Here is a 17,894-nt window from a genome sequence, read left to right as displayed (position 1 = left end):
AGAACTGGAGGTAAAGCACAGTAGAAGAGTGGGTTGGGAAAATACGCATTATGCACTAATTGTGTCAATTGCTTAAACTCTCAAGTTGACCTCTTTTTGTATCCTTGTGGAACATTTTCATGAACTTGTGTATTTGTTTACAAAGTCTTGGTATTCTTATGAAAAGGTTTATAAATGTTAAAAACTTTAACCAGACTTAATTGCACTTTTATAGAAATGGCTAACTTGACATTCTATTCTAACTTCTAAACCAGTATTAGCATATTCATGTCTTTTTCAGAGATGCATTTTTTCCTCCCTTCTGCAAGTCGTAGAAATGCACGCCACTTTTGACACACTTGCTTTCTTTTGCAGAATGGCACTGATGTTGCGTAAGGTGGAGATTTGGTGAATTGATTATACACAATGTTGGCTCTCATGTTTTACAGCTTTGGAGATTGGAAAGGATCATCTGCATAGGATAGACTAAAACACCATTTGAAAGCATGTGTATAGTTTGGAGAAAAGCTAGAGAGCAAATTTTGAATTAAGTAATGTTTTTGTATATACTTAAGTCCATCGAATAAAACTAAATTAATCCTAAAGAACTTTTAAAATTGCAGACATTCCACTGCCCTTCTCCCAAAAAGATGTCATTTCGAAAAATGGATCCTAGCTGTACGGTAGGATTTTACTGTCGAAATGTTCAGGACTTCAAACGAGCTTCTGAAGAAATCACTAAGGTACTTTTATTTTAAATATTATAATAATATTTATAAATGACCTAATTCTTAATCGAGATAGCCTATCAGAAGACAAAAATGTATAAATTATGATACTTTAAAAATTTCCCCTTGAATGTTAATATTATTAGGGATATTGTGAACCAGAAAATACAACTATTTGGGGATTCCTGAGGCTAATGAAACCTTAACCTACTGACCAGTTGAAAGTATTGACTGCTCCACTAGGTGGCACTGTTGAAGTAAAAATCGCTGCAAACTTTAGCCATGTGCAAGCAATTAGGTTATATTTTATTTGAAGAGAATTTTAAAAGGGCAATACCTTAGGGGGTAGAAAAAAATTAATGAAGTATTTGATCAAGCCAAATTGCGCATTATTTCTTGTTAGTCCAAGTGCTTCTTTGATTTTTTTAAAGAGAAATGGTATTTTTGGATTTCTCAGAACTGCTTTAACAATGAGCTGTGTTGTTACCTTCCAATAAGCTTGTTTAATCTGATCTGTTCTACTTATAGCATCTTTGAAATAGGTTTATTTAACTTCTCTTATTACCTTTAAACTTCTGCATTTTTCTGGTCCTTGAGTACTGCTAAAACATTTAGAGGGCTTTAAGGTCTGTCTATATTTAGTACTTTAGAAAATAAAAAAGATTACTTATTTAGGAAGTAAGCATAATTGAATAACTCTCTTTATTAGTATGAATAGTCATAGGTTATCCCTTTATAGTAAGTAAAACCAATACTAGAATCATTTTGGGGAATTTTCAACAAGCTCAGATATAATAGTATGCCTTATTACTGCTTTACTTCCAATTAATTTTATTCAGGAAAATGGACATAGTGGGTTGAAATTTTCTTTTTACAATGTAAGAATAGAATGAAAAAGTTAAATAGAAAGTTTCATATAAGCTAAGTTTAGTTTACTTGACCTGCCATGTAAAAGAGGAAATTTAACAGGAACAAGACAGAAAAATGAATGAGGAGAGGAGAAAATGAGATATGTGAGAACCTTTCCTTATTCCTCATTTCTCACAGTTGTCTTTTCACTCTCCTCTTCAGCCTGAAAGTCCAAGCGAACATAAGAAAATATGTATGCTTCATTTTCCTCCTCTTGTATTACTTGAAATTAGTATATACATTTGTGTATTTCAGTTTGACAATTCTCTGTCTTTATTAAATATCATGTGTGTGCTAAAATACACAAACACAGATGATATTGTGATACAGGTTGATGTTGATGAACATTTTCCATTAAAAAGTCCCATTTCTGTTTCCATTTGTTTATTTTCTACCTGGGTTAAAGTAAGTGTGTTTAGAACAATAAAATAGTCTACTTCTGTTTCTGAATGGAAACAAGCCAAATTATTACTACCAAATTGAAAAAAGTTCACAAGTCAGTTACATGTTGATATTTTCTGATTAAAAACATAGTTTTTGTGGTTTTTTATAGTAATAGTTATAGCTTTTACACTGGAAAGATAGTTAGGAATTATTGCTCTTGATGCATTCAAGTAATATGAAATATTAAAGCAAAGAGAAACCATATTGAAATACCATTTGGAAGTACTGAGAATTTTGCCAGAGTCAATTACCTTTGCTTTAATTGTACTGTTCTTAAGTTAATAGGTTTTTTTAGCAGGATCAAAAACTCACTTTGTCAATTAATAACTTGATCATTTACTTTTGTTTGGAAGATTGTAAGTTAAGCGGTTTTCCTCCTTAAAAACTGAAATTGGCATTTGTAGTTAAACTGTTACTTTTTAAAAAAAATTAAAACATCTTAAATTATTTGTTTTTACGTAGGATAGATTTTCATTTTCTCATTTTGTAAATGAGGCCAGGTAGTCTAGATTCTCATGTTTAATTTGTAGTGCTATATGAATGGATATTCCCATGCTTATACTATATGATTTTTTAAATGTTAATAAAAATTGTTTAATTAATTCAGTGTATAGCAGAGCTCAATCCAGCAAATATCTGAATAACTATCATGTTGAAAGAATAAAATGACCAAGCCATAATCCTTGCTTTTGCCCTCAAGTAGCATTTATAGTTCAGGAGGTAGAATAAGACAGATAAACATGTATTACATTGAATGTGATAAGCATCCATAGAGAAATAGAAATAAATTTATAGGGGAAGGAAGGGTGTTAAAATGAGAGAGAGATCATATCCAAGTCGAAGTTTTTTATTGTGATGGTGGTATTTAATATTGGCCCTAAAGTGCAGGCTTAATTTCTGTTGGCTCAGGGAGGTGGGTGAGTACTTGTTCAAGCAGAGGAAATACCAAGAGGAAAGGTATTGGAAAAGAAAAAAATAGAGCTTATCTAGAGAATGGCAAATAGTCCAATTTGTTAGGTGCCTTGGATACATATAGGGCAGGCTTTCTATCTTCTGACTGCCTGTATCAGAATCCCTAGAGGTATACCCATAAACAACACATACTGTTTTGTAAGTTCTTGAACTTTTCATTAATTATATATTGAGGTAAAAGTTTTTATATCCTTCTGCAGCTTGCTTTTTTCATTTGCTAGTGACTTAGAGATTTTAGCTATTCATGTTGATTTAACTTATTCATTTAAACTGCTGAATAGTAGTACATTTTATAATATACTATATTTTTTTAATCTAAACTTTTAAAAAATTGAACTATAGTTGATGTATATTATGTAAATTACAAGTATACAATGTAGTGATTCACAACTTTAAAGGTTATACTCCATTTATGGTTATAAAATGTTGGCTACATTCTCCATGTTGTACAATTTATCCTTGTAGCTTATTTTATACCTAATAGTTTGTACCTTCTAATCCCCTACACCTCTACTGCCCCTCCCCTGTCCCTCTCCCCACTGGTAACCACTAGTTTGTTCTCTGTATCTGTGAATCTGCTCTTTTTTTTGTTCTATTCACTAGTTTGTTACTTTTTAGATTCCACATATAAGTGATATACAGTATTTGTCTTTCTCTGTCTGACTTACTTCTCTTAGCATAATGCCCTCCAACTCTATCATGTTACAGCAGATAGCAAAACTTTATACTTATTTATGGCTGGGTAGTATTCCATATACCACATCTTCTTTATCCATTCATCTATTGATGGACACTTAGGTTGCTTCCATATCTCGGCAGTTGTAAATAGTGCTGCCAAGAACACTGCGTTGCATGTATACTCAACATCAAAACACCAGACAACCTACAGTAGCCTCTTGGAAATGCCCTTCTGTTTCAAGAATTCTGTTGTTTTCCTGTTCCTGCAATTCTCTTCTCACAGATACGCTCATGGTTCCCTTCCTCACTTCTTTCAGGCTTTTGCTCAAACGTCACCTTTAAGGATTCCCTGGCCACCCTTTATACATTTGTTATTTCTCTCTTTCCTTGTTTTATTTTCCTCCTTAGCACATTCATGTAAGTACACACACACACACAAGTATGTGTATATACATGCTGTATCATATATAAACACATTATGCTCATTTAATACATTTGTCATATTTCTACTCCACTGGAATGTAATCTTGATAAAGGCAGGGATGTTTGTTGGTTTTGTATATTATTGTGTCTCCAGTGCCTAGAAATGCCTGTCACATTGTAGGACTTCAATAAATATTTGTTGAATGAAGGAATGAATTAAAGAGACTGTCTAAGTTTGTCTTACTTATAAATTAGCAAGGAGCACGGTGATTGAATTAATGTAGCAAATCCAGGATACTTTCACCTATTTCTTCTATTGTATTTACCTTGAATTGCTGTGTGCTTTATCTTCCTTTATAATAGTCTATTATGACATAACTCAAATATGTTGGAGCCAAAAATTAATCTTCATTCTTATCAAAGTAATACATACACATATCTTAAAAAGTAAAATTGCAGTAAGTCTTATGCTGAAAAACAGGAATCCTTTGCTGTGTTACTCCTCAGTCCAGAGTGCCTCCTCAGACATAGTTTCTTTAGGTTTTTACCCTGACATTTCTAATGCTTAAGATTTTTATGCTTATTCTGCCATTTCTTGAATTTGTCTGTTTTAGATATTATTTCCATTATGTATTAGTTCGATCTTACCACATTTGAGGATTTAGCTCTCTTCTCATACCCGTTCACCCCATTTCTCAGTGTCCTCCTGCAGAGTTTGGGTAAATTACTACTCAGTGTTTACGTTAATATACCTCCATAGTGTTGTTCACTCATCCCATAGTGTGCTATGCTTACATTTCTTTTTCCTCTAACCTTTATTTTCTTGGAGTTAATGCTACCTCTCCCCTTTTTATTTCCTTAGTTTTCTTTGTACCTACTGATATTTTTCTAAATTTTCACCACCATTTTCATTGTCAGATACCGAGCAGCAAATTTTTCATGAATATAAATATAAGAAAATCTGTCCTTTTTCTTCTTTCCTTCCTTTTCTGGAGACTTTGCTCTCTCAGTTTTCTGTTTGCTCCAGTCTTCACTGTTCCCGAGACCTAATGCAGAATCGTCCATTTGGAACTTCCTCATGCTACTTTTCTGAATTGGATCCCCTGTCATCTGAATCTCTGCTTAGTTTATTCCCTTTTGCTGAAGCATAGTTTCTAGTACCTTCCTAAGAAAAGGATGCACAGATGATAAAGTTTTTGAATTCTTGCATGTCTGACCATCTTTATCTTTTAGTTTATCGATAATTTAACAGTATAGAATTCGATGTTGAAAATAATTCCCCCCACCCCCAAACTTCAGAGACATTGCTCTGCTCCCTTCTAGCATTTAGTGTTGCTGTTGAGAAGTTTAATGCCATTCTGAATTCTTTTCCTCTGAATGTAAACATTTTTCTCTTTGAAAGTTTTCGGGTTTGAACCTTTATTGCTTCATCTCATTGCTGTGTATCCTTGGCCACATTGCTTAACCTCTCTGTACATCAGTTTTCTCATGGAATGAAAATAATAAGAGCTGCCTCTCTCTGCAGCATCATTATGAAGACTAAAGGATTATGAGATTAGTGCTGAGTTTATAGTAGGCACTATATAACTTGATAGCTATTATTATTTATTCCTAGTATTATGAAACTTCATTATGTGTCTGGTTTGCATTCTTTTTCCTTGATTGTCCTATTTCCTTCCATTCTGAGAAGTTTTCTTAAAATTAAAAAAATATTATTTCCTCTCTTTTGTTTTCTTCATTCTTTCTTTCTGGAATTCTTATTATACAGTTGTTGGATCATCTGAATTGCTTCTCTAATTTTCCTGTATTTTTTCCTTGTATTTTCCATGTCTTTATCTTTTTGTATTAGGATAGATTCTCCACTCTAGCTTCTAACTCTTCTATTGTTCTCAAATTTCAATTGTGATATTTACATTTCTAGGAGTTACTTATGTTTTTATCATTTTTCATAGCATTCTTTCTTTCTTTTTTTTTTTTAATGGATGTATTCACTCCTGTTCTCCCCAAGGAAAATAATAATTTTGAAATTTTCTTTCATTTCTTTTGCTTTTTATGTTCCTTAGGGATCCTTTTTATCTTTTGTTTTGTTTCTGTTTTTTGTTTTAGTCTTCCAGTTTTCCGTTTGATGCTTCCCCCCAAATGACTGGTGATTGTCTGTGTCTGTTTGTACTTAAGAGCGGGGCACTGAAGAGCTAGTGGAAGTTCTGTGTGTTTGAGTATGGCTTCGTAGCTGGTGACTTTTGTACCAGGGTGATTGGGTGATGAGCCTTCCTTTTTACTAGGTGACCCCTAAATGTTACTAAGCTGTAATCTTTTCTCTAGAGTCGTTTTATTTTTTCAAAGTACTGCCATCTCTGTGCAATGTACACTGCCTGCTGATGCTCCAGGAGCAGGAAGTGTGAAGGATGCTGAGGGCCTTACAGTTTAGTATTTTAGACTGTCACTTATTCCCTCAGCTTTTGGAGTCATCACTGTGCCTGGCATATTAGAGTCCATATCTGTATTTGATTTTTCTAATGAATAAATCTTGATATTTTTGTGTTTGGATGGCCAGTGGGGAGCAAAGAGGGGTATTGCTTGTGAGGAGGGACCTGGGAAATGAGGCTTATATATAAGCTTTTAATCAGCTTCATTGTTTTCAGTTTAGTGTCTCATCCCTGTTTCTGCACCTTTATGTACTGTTCCTCTCCAAGTTCTCTAAGAGCAAGGGTGAACTTGCTCACCTCTCGTAGGTATCTTGCCAACACATCTCCTTCCCAGCCACTGAACTCACTTTGTATCTGCTCTGCTGTCTGATGTAGATTATTTTATCTTGTCTCATAACCTCCTTTTCCTCCTTTTCTTTTCACTTGTTCTCAGCCGAATGATTATTATCAAATGAAATACTCCTATTCAATGATAAACTTACCACCATATAATAATGCTAATGTTTGAAGCCAGAGAATGTCGAATAAAAATGTCTTAGGTAATTAATCGTTTAATCAATACAGGAAAAAATGTTTGCACATGGCCAGTTGTCCTCTAGCTATGGAACAAATTTATATTACAGCCACTGAATCCTTGAAATCCAACATATGTTAGAGCTTAAATTCGATGCAAAGCTAACATTTCTTGAGTCCTTACCCCTATATCAGATACTGTGCTAAATAAGCACTTTATATACATTATTTTATTTAATCTACACAAACCTTCTGAGGTAGGCACTGTTATCTCCATTGTACAGATGAGGAATCTTATACTGAGAGAGGTTCAGTCATTTTCACAAAGGTTCCCAACTAAGAAATGGTAGTTTAGACCTCAGACGTTTTAACTTGGGAGTCTGTACTCATAAGTCCTGTTCTGTGCAGTCTTCTGCTTATGCTTCAATCCACGGTCTGGACAGTTGACTGTCTGATCTTTATTTCAGGTAATGGCGAACTGATTATTTTCCTTAGAAGTCTCTTCAGTTTCAGTTTTTGGACAGAGCTTTATTGTTTAAAAAAAAAAAAGCTTTTCTTATATTGACTTGAAATCAGCCTCCATGTAACTTTTCTTTCTTAGTCTCATGGAGTCAGAAAATAAGTTTGCTTCCTCTTCTAGCACAAACGTTCCCCTTTCCTCCAGTGGTACACAGTTTCCCATACCCATTGCTATTTTGGTAAATGTCTTTTTGTAAACACTTTAGTGTTTCAGGTTTATGTTCATGATTATATTTCCCCTCCTTCTAGTTCTATATTCTTCATGTGAAACTGAGGGATATTTTTCCTTCATAGGTCTTTTTTACTTCTGAGATTTAATGATAGGAGCTCTTGATTTCTTTTAACATCTTCATGGACTTATTTAGTTGGGAAGATATGAAATGGATATTAAAGACAAATGACTATAAAAGAATGTATTTAATGATCTAATATTAAATAAATGCCTGAAGTCTAATATAATAATGACAACAGCAAACATGATAGACGCCAGGTGATCTCAGTACTTTACATATATTAGATGATTTAATCCTCATAACAGCTGTGAGGTAGATACTATCGATACTGATACTTTATAGCTTAGGAAAATGAGGCAGTCTGGTTAAGTAACTTGCCCAGCGTCACATAGTTTGTAAGTATCAGCCAAGTTTTGAACTGCAACTGTCTAAGGTCCATAGTCCATGTTTGTAATACTTACACCATACTTGACAAATCTGTAGGACTTTGGAGAAAGGTGTAATCATTGTGGACTGAGATACTTATCAGTGGAACTTGTGCTGGAATTTTAAGGTCTGACAGAGTTTGTACAATCTGAAGGGAAGTATGAAGGACAGCTGGGTGATAGAAACATCGTGAGCAGAAACAGCAAGGTAGAATGTTATGGGATGTTTATGCTGGAATGTTTAAGGGAACAGTGAAGCCAAATCGCTTGTTCATGTGACTAAGAAGGGCCTGTGCGATCTGGCTCTTGTGTTCCACTTTCCTCTTTTCTTCTACCCTTAACCACACTGGCTTCCTTTCTGTCTTGGACATGCTAAGTGTGCTGGCGTCTCACGCCTTTGTGCTCGCTGGGTTTTCTGCCTGGAGTGCTCTTCTCCCAGAACATTTATGTCTGACTCCCTATTGTCATTCAGCTCTCAGCTTGGCCTTTTCTGACCACAGAACCTACAAAAGCCTTTCAGTCCTTCCTCACCACATTACCCTGTTTTATTTTTTATCATAGCACTCCTCTCTGAATGGTGTGTAAATACCACTGGTTACCTGTTTAATATCCATCTCTCCTTTTTTGTCAAGAGAATCCTGATTTTGTCTGAGGTGACAATGTGCCCACCCAAATACTCATTTTCTTAGTGTGCCTTGTATTTAAGTACAGTTTGGCCAGTGAAATATAAGTGACTGTGTGCTGGGAGTGTCTGGGAGGCTTTTGCTCTCGGATGAAGTAGGCTATGGGTGCAGTGCTGCCACCCTGCTTAAATTCACCTGCCGCCGCCTTGAATGCTGATTCAACACCTGGAGGAGACTCAGCAGTCCATGTGATCATGAGGGGAAGGCCAAGGGAATTACAGAAACTGATCATCATCAGTTAACCAAAGCTAGCCACGTCAGACTTTTTGTTGTGTGGAAAAACAATTCCCGTTACTCAGAGCCATTGCTAATGGTTGTTTTTTATTTTATTTTTCTTATTTGGTAACAAAAACATTCCTAACTTATATAAATGATGTTACCAATGATAGTAATAGAGAAGTCTGGAAGGGAGCTAATTTGGGGAGGGAGAAATGATCATTTTATTTTGGAAGGATCAATTTGAGTTGATAGTGCAACGTCTCCACTTACTGTTAGGGGTGGTATAGTATAAAGGTTATATGGAACCAGACTGCTTAAGCCTGTGTCTTGGCTCTGTCAGTTACTAGCTGTGTGGCCTTGTACAGGTCCCCTAGCCACTCAACATTTCAGTTACCTTATCCATAAAACATGAATGACAAGAAAGCCTAACAGACAAAATGGTTGAAACTGAGAGTGGCTAATATTTTTAAGAGAGAGGATTTAGAATATACAGAGAAGGTAAAGGATCCATAATTGATTAATATCTGTACTTTGGAATGCAGGAAGAAGTGGGCTCAAAGAAAGAGGTAAAGAAAAAATAATTCAGAAAATACAAGGAGAAAAGTAAAATATTATAGAAATCAAGGAAAGTGAATATTTTAAGGAAGAAATGCTCAGCAATGCTGATTGCTGTAGAAATATAAAGAGAATAGAAACTGATAAAAGGCCTTTTTACTTGAGGACTAGAAGAGTATTTTCAGTAATATAGTAAGGGCTAAAAGTTCAGTTACAAGGATTTAAGATTGAGTAATGAGGAGCGACAGTGGAGTCAGCATCACGTGCACATTTAACTTACTTCAGTTCAGTGACATGAACTGTAATAAAAAAACAAGAATATTTGTCCATGTGTACTCTTTAGTATATAATGTACATTGCTATATACTATACTGTATTGTACAATTTATACAGGTTACTGAACAGGGTTGTATACACAGAACTAGGCATTAACACCTTTTAAGCAATGAAAGGCTTTTTGTAGGTAATTTTGACTGTATTGATTTTGTCTATATTTGATTTTCACATTAAGGGCTGACTTTAGAACGTAACCCCTACACATGTAGCTCCACTGTGGTCAGTAGAGACCACACAGGTGTGTAGGCTGCTGTGCATGGGGCCTGATTGGACGTGTCTGGTGGCAGAGGTAGTGGGAACAGTTGTGGCTGGGGAGAAGCATCCATCTCCTGGTTCTCCTTCTGTTCCTACTCACAATTGCCAGCTTTTATGATGGAAGAAATTGCTTCATTTCTGCCCTCCAGATTTTTCCTTTGTAAATTCTGAAAACTGTTTACTTAGCACATAGGAAAAATGATATAAAATATTTGACCTCTTGAAAAGATATATTTTGCCTTTTAGATAATAAATCTGCTTCAGTTTATCTTTAGATATCTTAGTGAAACAGAACAGAGGACTTGCCCCCTATAACTTCCTCCAAAGTTATTGTTGAGGAAACTATGGAAACTCCTTTTGAAAAGGAACTATGAAATAGTAAATTCAACTGTCTTAAATTAAAAAAAAAAAATTGGTTTTCTCCTAACTGTACAGAAAGTACGTTGGAAAGTTTAGAAAATAGAAGTGAAAAAAAATCACCAAGTCTTTCATTCAGAGACAACCGTTAATATTTTGTTGCATTTCCTTCTAGTCTTTTAAAAGTACACGTTTAAAATTATGTTCACAAAACTGAGATTAAATTTTATATATCATGCTGTATTCTGTTTTTCCTTTAAATATTATATAATAAATACTTCCCCAAGTTATTAAATAACTTCTATTATCTTTATTTTGTGTAGTATCTCAATTGATATAATACCCCAAGTCATATAGTTAACTTAATTTGGAATTTTTTAAATGTAGACTTTATATTACCCATTGCAGAGGGGCTTTAAAAGGTTTTGACGGTGTGTCCTGTTTTGTAGTATTAAAAACTAAACTTTTCATTTCTAATAGAAGTTCAAATCAGTGCTTTTTCTTTAAAACATGTGAAAATTTCTTGATATGATGCTTAGAGCTATAAAAAGCATTTAAAGGCATGTTGGTAAGTCAGCAGCCCAATGATTCATTATCAGTTTCTCTCCCTTTGTTGTTGGTGCTATTGTTGTGTCATCTTGGGAAAGCAATTTAAATTCTTTGGGTCTCAGTTTTCCCATTTATAAAATAAGAATGAGCTAGATAACTTAAGTCTCCTTTGGTATTCCCATTCTTATTTGTCCTAAATTTACTTCTTCCCTGTCATGTCATAGTTATGTGATGATAGGTTATCACTTACATTACCCACCTCAATTGTGTATGTGTGTGTGTGCGCGTGTGCGTGTGTGTGTGTGTGTTTGTGGGATCATACAGTATGTAGCCTTTTCAGATTGGCTTCTTTCACTTGGTAATAAGCACTTAAGTTTCCTCCATGTCTGTTCATGACTTGATAGCTCATTTTGCTTACTGCTGAGCAATTGTCTCTTGTCTGGCTGTACCACAGCTTATCCATTCACCTACGAAGAAAATCTTTGTTGTTTCCAAGTTTTCACAGTTATGACTAAAGCTGCCAAAAACATTTGTGTGCAAGTGTTTGTGTGGACATAACTTTTCAACTCAGTTGAGTAAACCTTTAATATATTTTTCATCTCACAATCTTTAAAAATATCTAAAGTAAACTTAGAAAAGTAAGGAAATGGTAATTCTCAAAGCCTGAATCAATAAATATGCATAAGGAGGCCTTACATTGCAGGTGGGTTTGCAAAAAGTAGGTGCATTTTACAATTAAAGGATTGAGAGTTTCTTTCTAACATTTTGCCTTGGGGCACAGATTTGGATCTTAGTTGATGAACAACTAATAAACCTAAATGTCTTATTTCTTGAGTTTGAAAGAAAGATTGAAGAGATGATAATGTTAGCTCTACTATGTTGAGTTGAAAACGATACAGTGATACCTGCCCACTGGACTTTTACAGTGATAATAATTAAATTAATATAAAACAATAACAGTTTTGGACTGTATTTCAGCCACTGGCTGGAGGTGAAAGATGAGTGATCAGATGCCAGCCCCCTCTTCTCTTATTTATCATTTCATGTTTTTGCCCATCTGTCTCCCTTTTTTTTTTATAGAATGTAAGTAAAATAAGTTTCAGAAGTATAAAAATTAGAAACACAATGTGAATTCTAGGATCAGATTTTCATCACATCTAGTTTTTTTAAGTACTTGATTATTTTTAAATGGTTCATTTCTATTCATTTAGGAAATGTATTTCATATTAACTGTCTCATTGGAATATTTTTAACTTAACATTGTGTCTGTATCCTAGGGCTACATTTTTATCTTAGCCATGTTTCAAGAGAATCTATAAATGTATATATAAGAATTTGATGGTCCTTCAGTTGAGTATTGACATTTGGGAGAATTTAGTTTTTACTCCATACATTATCCTTTAAAAACATTGTATTTAATTGATCATGATTATTGATGTTTCAGTACTGTTGATACTTTTTTCAACACTCTTTGTAACTCACATTAACTTTTCAGAATCCTTAAAAGTCCTGGTTACCTATAGAAACATTTATTTCTAGAAAAACATCATTCAGAATTTTTATTCACTTTTAAATGAAAATCATTTTCATGTTCTAATAGACTTTAACAGAAAGATTTAAATGGTTTAGAATGGGTTGTTGGCTTGTCAATAAACCCCAAATTGACAGAGGTTATATAAAGGTTGTCAGTGTTCCCACAAAATTCCAGGTATTACTTATTTTACTTCCAAATTATGTAATGTACCTTTAGAAGGTAATATGTAAAGTGTGGATTATTACTGTGTATAAGACCACTGTTTTTCATGTTGACTAGATTATTCCAGAAATATTTTTTTCAAATATAGGCATCTTTGAAAAGACTAAACTTAAATTTAAAAAATAACTTATTTTTTTTGGTCATTTTAGCATTTCTCTGAGGTAAGGAGATTGGATATCTTCTGCCCAGTTTTATAGGTTAGAGTGATTTGTCCAAGGGTGCATCAAAGTAGGTTTGTAGAATGGAGATTAGAATGGATCTTCTGACTTAGTTTAATTTTTTTTTTCTGTTATGGCACCAATCTTCCACCATATTTTTACTGTAATCAGTGATAACATTTTGTTTCATTGTCTATCACCACCAAAAGAAGATAAATCTTAACTCATTAGTAAGCCTTCAGACTAACATGACCAGAAGACTTTACTTTGGGGAGTTTTGGGTAGGAATGCTAATATGCTTAATTTTTGATGATCTAATCTTAATGGGGAAGCAGGTATTTAGTTATAAATAAACTATCCATTGCTGATAACTTTTGTTTTTTTTTAGCCGGAGCAGTGAAGCAGTAGCACTGGATAGAAGTAAATGAGAGAAGCTAACAAGAGAGATTCAGGGCTAAAACATTAGGTTTCATTATATAGACCTGCTGTGCACTATTGCCTCCAATAAGGGATTCTTCTGTACTTTCTGTTACAGATGCTGAAAATTTCTTCTAAGGAGAAATATCCCTTATTTACTTTTGTAAATGGTCATTCCAGAGACTATGATTTTACATCTACTACAACCAATGAAGAAGACCTTTTCTCAGAGGATGAAAAGGAAAGATTAAAACGATTTAGTACAGAAGAGTTTGTCTTGCTTTAAAGACTAGCACATTTGTGCTTGATGAGAAGAAATCCTTTGAAGGAGGAAATACGAAGAGAAACAAGTCTACTTGAAACTGGTTTATTTTCACAAATATCTTAATTTTATATGTTCTTTAAAAAAAGAACATTTGAAAATATACAAGTTTTAAAGATATTTTTCTGAAAGAGAAATGACTTAGTGAATCTTGATTTCTAATAAATATCAAGTGATTCTGGCTGCATTCCTGTTTCCCTGAGATATACTAATGATAACTCTACCTTAACTGCAAGTCTTCCAGTCCTCAAATTCTTCTACTTGAGTCCACTATCCTCTTAAAGGTTTTGTGATGTTGGCCCTCAAATTGGGATCACCATATAGTTTCAAAAGCTCAAGTTTATACTAATGACCAGAAGACCAGAGAATGAATCTTCAACACTGCCTAAGCTGCTCAATATTAATGCAACCAAACCAAAGGATGCTTTTGGATATATCTTGATATATTAAATAGTAATTTTTAGCTGTGATATGAATCAATTATATAAGCAGAATTTTGAGTTAAGGTAATACTTAGCAATATGATTTTGTAATGGCTCCTCATTTTGCTTGCCATGGAGTCTTCTCTGAGGATTGAATATAAAGTATTGGTATTCCCCCCAAATTTAAAAATTATGTTATTAATAATAACCAATCAGACAGATAAAAGCAAAATTATATTTCCTGTCTCAAAAATGAAATTTTATGGAAACTCTACTCATTATGCAGTTTTTAAATCTAAAGATAAGTACCAAGAAAGATATCAATAGATACGCCTCTATGTGATTTTTGCTATTTGTATAAATCAGTGTAATGTGTTTAGAAGCTGAGGCCATCTATAAGGTGAATCTGCCTTAAGTGTATTAAAGGCAAATTTGTGATATAAAAGTATAAGAGTTATTATTGAACCAAGATTATAAAATAAGTACTTTAATAAAGATATAAGAACATAAAATGCCTTTGTTTTAGTTTTGATGGGATTATTTTAATCCTTTCATTTGAAAAATCATTATCTTAAATGAATTCTGCTTATTTATAATGAAGGCAAATAATATTATTTCTCTGAAAGCAAAATATTAACTTATTTTATGAAGCTTCCATGTTTCAATGTGGAAAGGTGACTTATAAAGACATAAAATTGTGTATCATTTAAAGCCATTGATTTTTTTTTTCCCCATCAGAAAGCCTATTTGTTAAGTTTAGAGTTGCATGCAAAACTGAAACAGGGTGGGCAGATTGCTTTGGTGTACCTGATGAGAGAAATCAGGTTTGGCATTTCTCAGTGAGGATGGTTTACTGAATTGAAAAAATAGTCAGAAATCTAAAATTTTCCTTTACCCTAGATAAAATCTGGACAAATTAAGGCCAGTACTGATTTTCCTAGAATGCCAAAGCAGTACAGGAACAAGAAGCCAGTAGTGTGCCTGATTTTATACACTGCAGTTCCCTCATCTAAATTATTGCAATTGGTATTCCTACACACCTGCAGTAGTGACAGGATTCTACAACAAAGGCATCAAATGCGGGTACCGTATCTTCAAGTGAATCAGACCTGATTGTAAGTGTTCTCTTACAAGAGCTATATACAAGCTTAGAATTACGGGATAGCATTTTGTTATTTTCTCAGCACATTTGAGGATCATTTTAAAGTAGGATTTTGGAATGAGACAAAAATTACATCTGGACAAACTTGAGGTGAGAGGAGGCAGAAACTTCCTTTACATTGAATTATATTGAAAATACTCAGAATATTGTACAGACAAGGCAACCCTTACAAGACAGTCATCCCCATGACTGAGAGTAAATGGCTTAGAATCAGAAATTATCAGAATAATAGGCACAGGAAAAGTATTCAGTAATATATATGAATGAATGCATGCATTCATGAAAATTGAGAGAGAGACTGATGAATTTATCTTGCCTGTTAATAATAAAAAATCAGCTTGAGCTGAGGACCAGCCGAAAGTTGTACTAATCTTTTATTGGAAAGGCAACAACAAAATTATATTGTTAGATTTAGAATAGAGGTTTCAGGCTTTGTTTTGAACACAGATTTCATTTCAAGTTCTGAAAGCCAGTAAACTCAGTCAGTAAAGCTACTGGATTATCATTTTCAGCCTGGAATGGAGGAAAGTAAAAAAGGACAAGAGTCTAAGATGGATGTTCTGTTAGAATTATGATAGAAGGGTCCTCCACGTGGACATCAATATTAAGGTACTAGATTTCACCATTAACATTTCAGAAGTGAATTTTTAAAATTTTTGATGTGACTTTTTGGTGGTGAAGATTTCTTTTCTCTCTTCTTCATAAGATTTGACACTTTGAATCCCCTTTTGTAGATGCGTTAACCACCAGCAGGCAATCTTGAGAGTCATCATTCGCTGAATGACTGAAAGAAAAGATCCTTTATAGTGTAAGTCTATCCAAAAGAATTTCCCTGAGGTATCCATTTTTCTGTTTTTACATTAAACCAACCCCATTAAATTAGTATTAGTAAGAAGACAACTAACTTCAGAGGATTAAAAACTTAGGTCACCTCTCTGTTCTGTTAACTTTAGGATTTAACACTGTCCAAGGGCAAACATACCTAAAAGTATGTATGTTAATTTCATCTAATTTTTAGAAGAATGGTGACAAAACAGCAAAAATGACTTATCGGTGTAATCTGTCCAGTTATAGGTCAGAAATCCTACTTTTTAGAGATCTCTAGTTGGTTTCTATTATTCCACATCAGAAAGCTCTGCATTTCTGGTCAAATCGTACTAATCAAGCCTTTTTTTCTTTTTCTTCTTTTTCCCTGCTAATTTCTTTGCTATGAGGAGAAAGTTTTATTTTCATGGTTTATCACAGGTCACTTTCAGTAGCTTGCATTGTACATCTCAGGCTTAACTATATTTTCATTCACAACCATAAAAACACTATAAAAGATTTTCCAAAAACAGGACACGATAGGAAGAACAGATAATGAAAAAACATTTTGAAAATATTAAATCACTATATGAATTTCTATTGAAACAGACATAAGATAAGGAGGAGACTGAGAATTTAAAAGAATGGTGAACTCGTAGCAAGATATCCAGAATATATTGATAGAGGCAATTTCTTCAAAAGGATAATGGATTATTATTTTCTATAAAAGGAAGAGCAGATGTCTTTCAAAAAATTTTAAGAGAATAAATACTTAGCCTGTGATACTTATTATAGCCTCAGTATTGTCAATCAACCACAATTTAATAGTACTATATTCACTTGAGCATTTAGACTGAATATCTTGAGATGCTGAATTGAAAAGGTGAAACTTCAGACCAGGAAAAATTGGAAACATCCTATTGATTCTAAAATATAAATTTTACATCATTTTATAGTTTGAATCTTAAGTCAGTTTAGAAATCTTAAGCATTTTTGTGTGGTTTTCATGGTTATATAAAGGCTTTCTCCTTGCCTATAAACTTTGGAAAATATTATATTTAGAGTCAGTATTGCAGACACATTTTTGAATTAGCATTTTACTCTTTCTTTTTTACAGTCCTCCTCAACATTATTGGTGGCAAGCAATGGTCTGAAACATTCACAACTACAGTTATAAAATTTCACTTATTCTCTCACAATAAGAAAAATATGCTAAGAGTGGAGAATACATGTTTATATTAGGTAGAAAACTTACTGTGCTATCCTCTAACCAATTCCTCCAGAAATTTAGAAACTCAGTCTTTCTCTGTTTTAAGTCAATAGTCCAGATACTGGTGTCATTTAAGAATGAATCATTTAAAAAAATCTAGAGAGAATTATCTTCGATTTAAGGTATTGAAAATTAAATTAATAAGCATAAATATAATATATATTTATATTTGATACTAAGATAATATAAATTAATAAAAACTGGGAATTCATGGGTTTCAAAGGAAGTTATTTTATAAGCAGGAAAGGTAAACAAAGGAAAGTTAGAAGTCCAATAGATGTCTGGTAACAAAAGCATGAGAGAATTATTGACAGCAAGGCTTGAGTGTGTCTAGGTAAATCCACCATAGCAAACTGACACAGATAAAAAGCATGAATTAA

General features: G+C 33.5%; 1 protein-coding gene across 4 annotated transcripts in view; it reads left to right on the top strand.

The window, feature by feature from the left end:
* Nucleotides 1–14,790, top strand: part of ATG4C (autophagy related 4C cysteine peptidase) — a 70,438-nt gene extending 55,648 nt beyond the window's left edge. For all 4 annotated transcript variants that reach the window (XM_031465279.2, XM_031465281.2, XM_010988581.3 and 1 more), the window contains 2 exons: nucleotides 603–722; nucleotides 13,653–14,790. In XM_031465279.2, the coding sequence (XP_031321139.1) occupies nucleotides 603–722; nucleotides 13,653–13,820 (288 nt within the window). In that variant the 3' untranslated portion in view covers nucleotides 13,821–14,790. The remainder of the gene's footprint in view (nucleotides 1–602; nucleotides 723–13,652) is intronic.
* The last annotated feature ends 3,104 nt before the right edge of the window (nucleotides 14,791–17,894 follow it).

This window comes from Camelus dromedarius, chromosome 14, assembly GCF_036321535.1.
Source record: "Camelus dromedarius isolate mCamDro1 chromosome 14, mCamDro1.pat, whole genome shotgun sequence".
NCBI classification, from domain to species: Eukaryota; Metazoa; Chordata; class Mammalia; order Artiodactyla; family Camelidae; genus Camelus; species Camelus dromedarius.
This window is presented reverse-complemented; position numbering and strand designations above follow the sequence as displayed.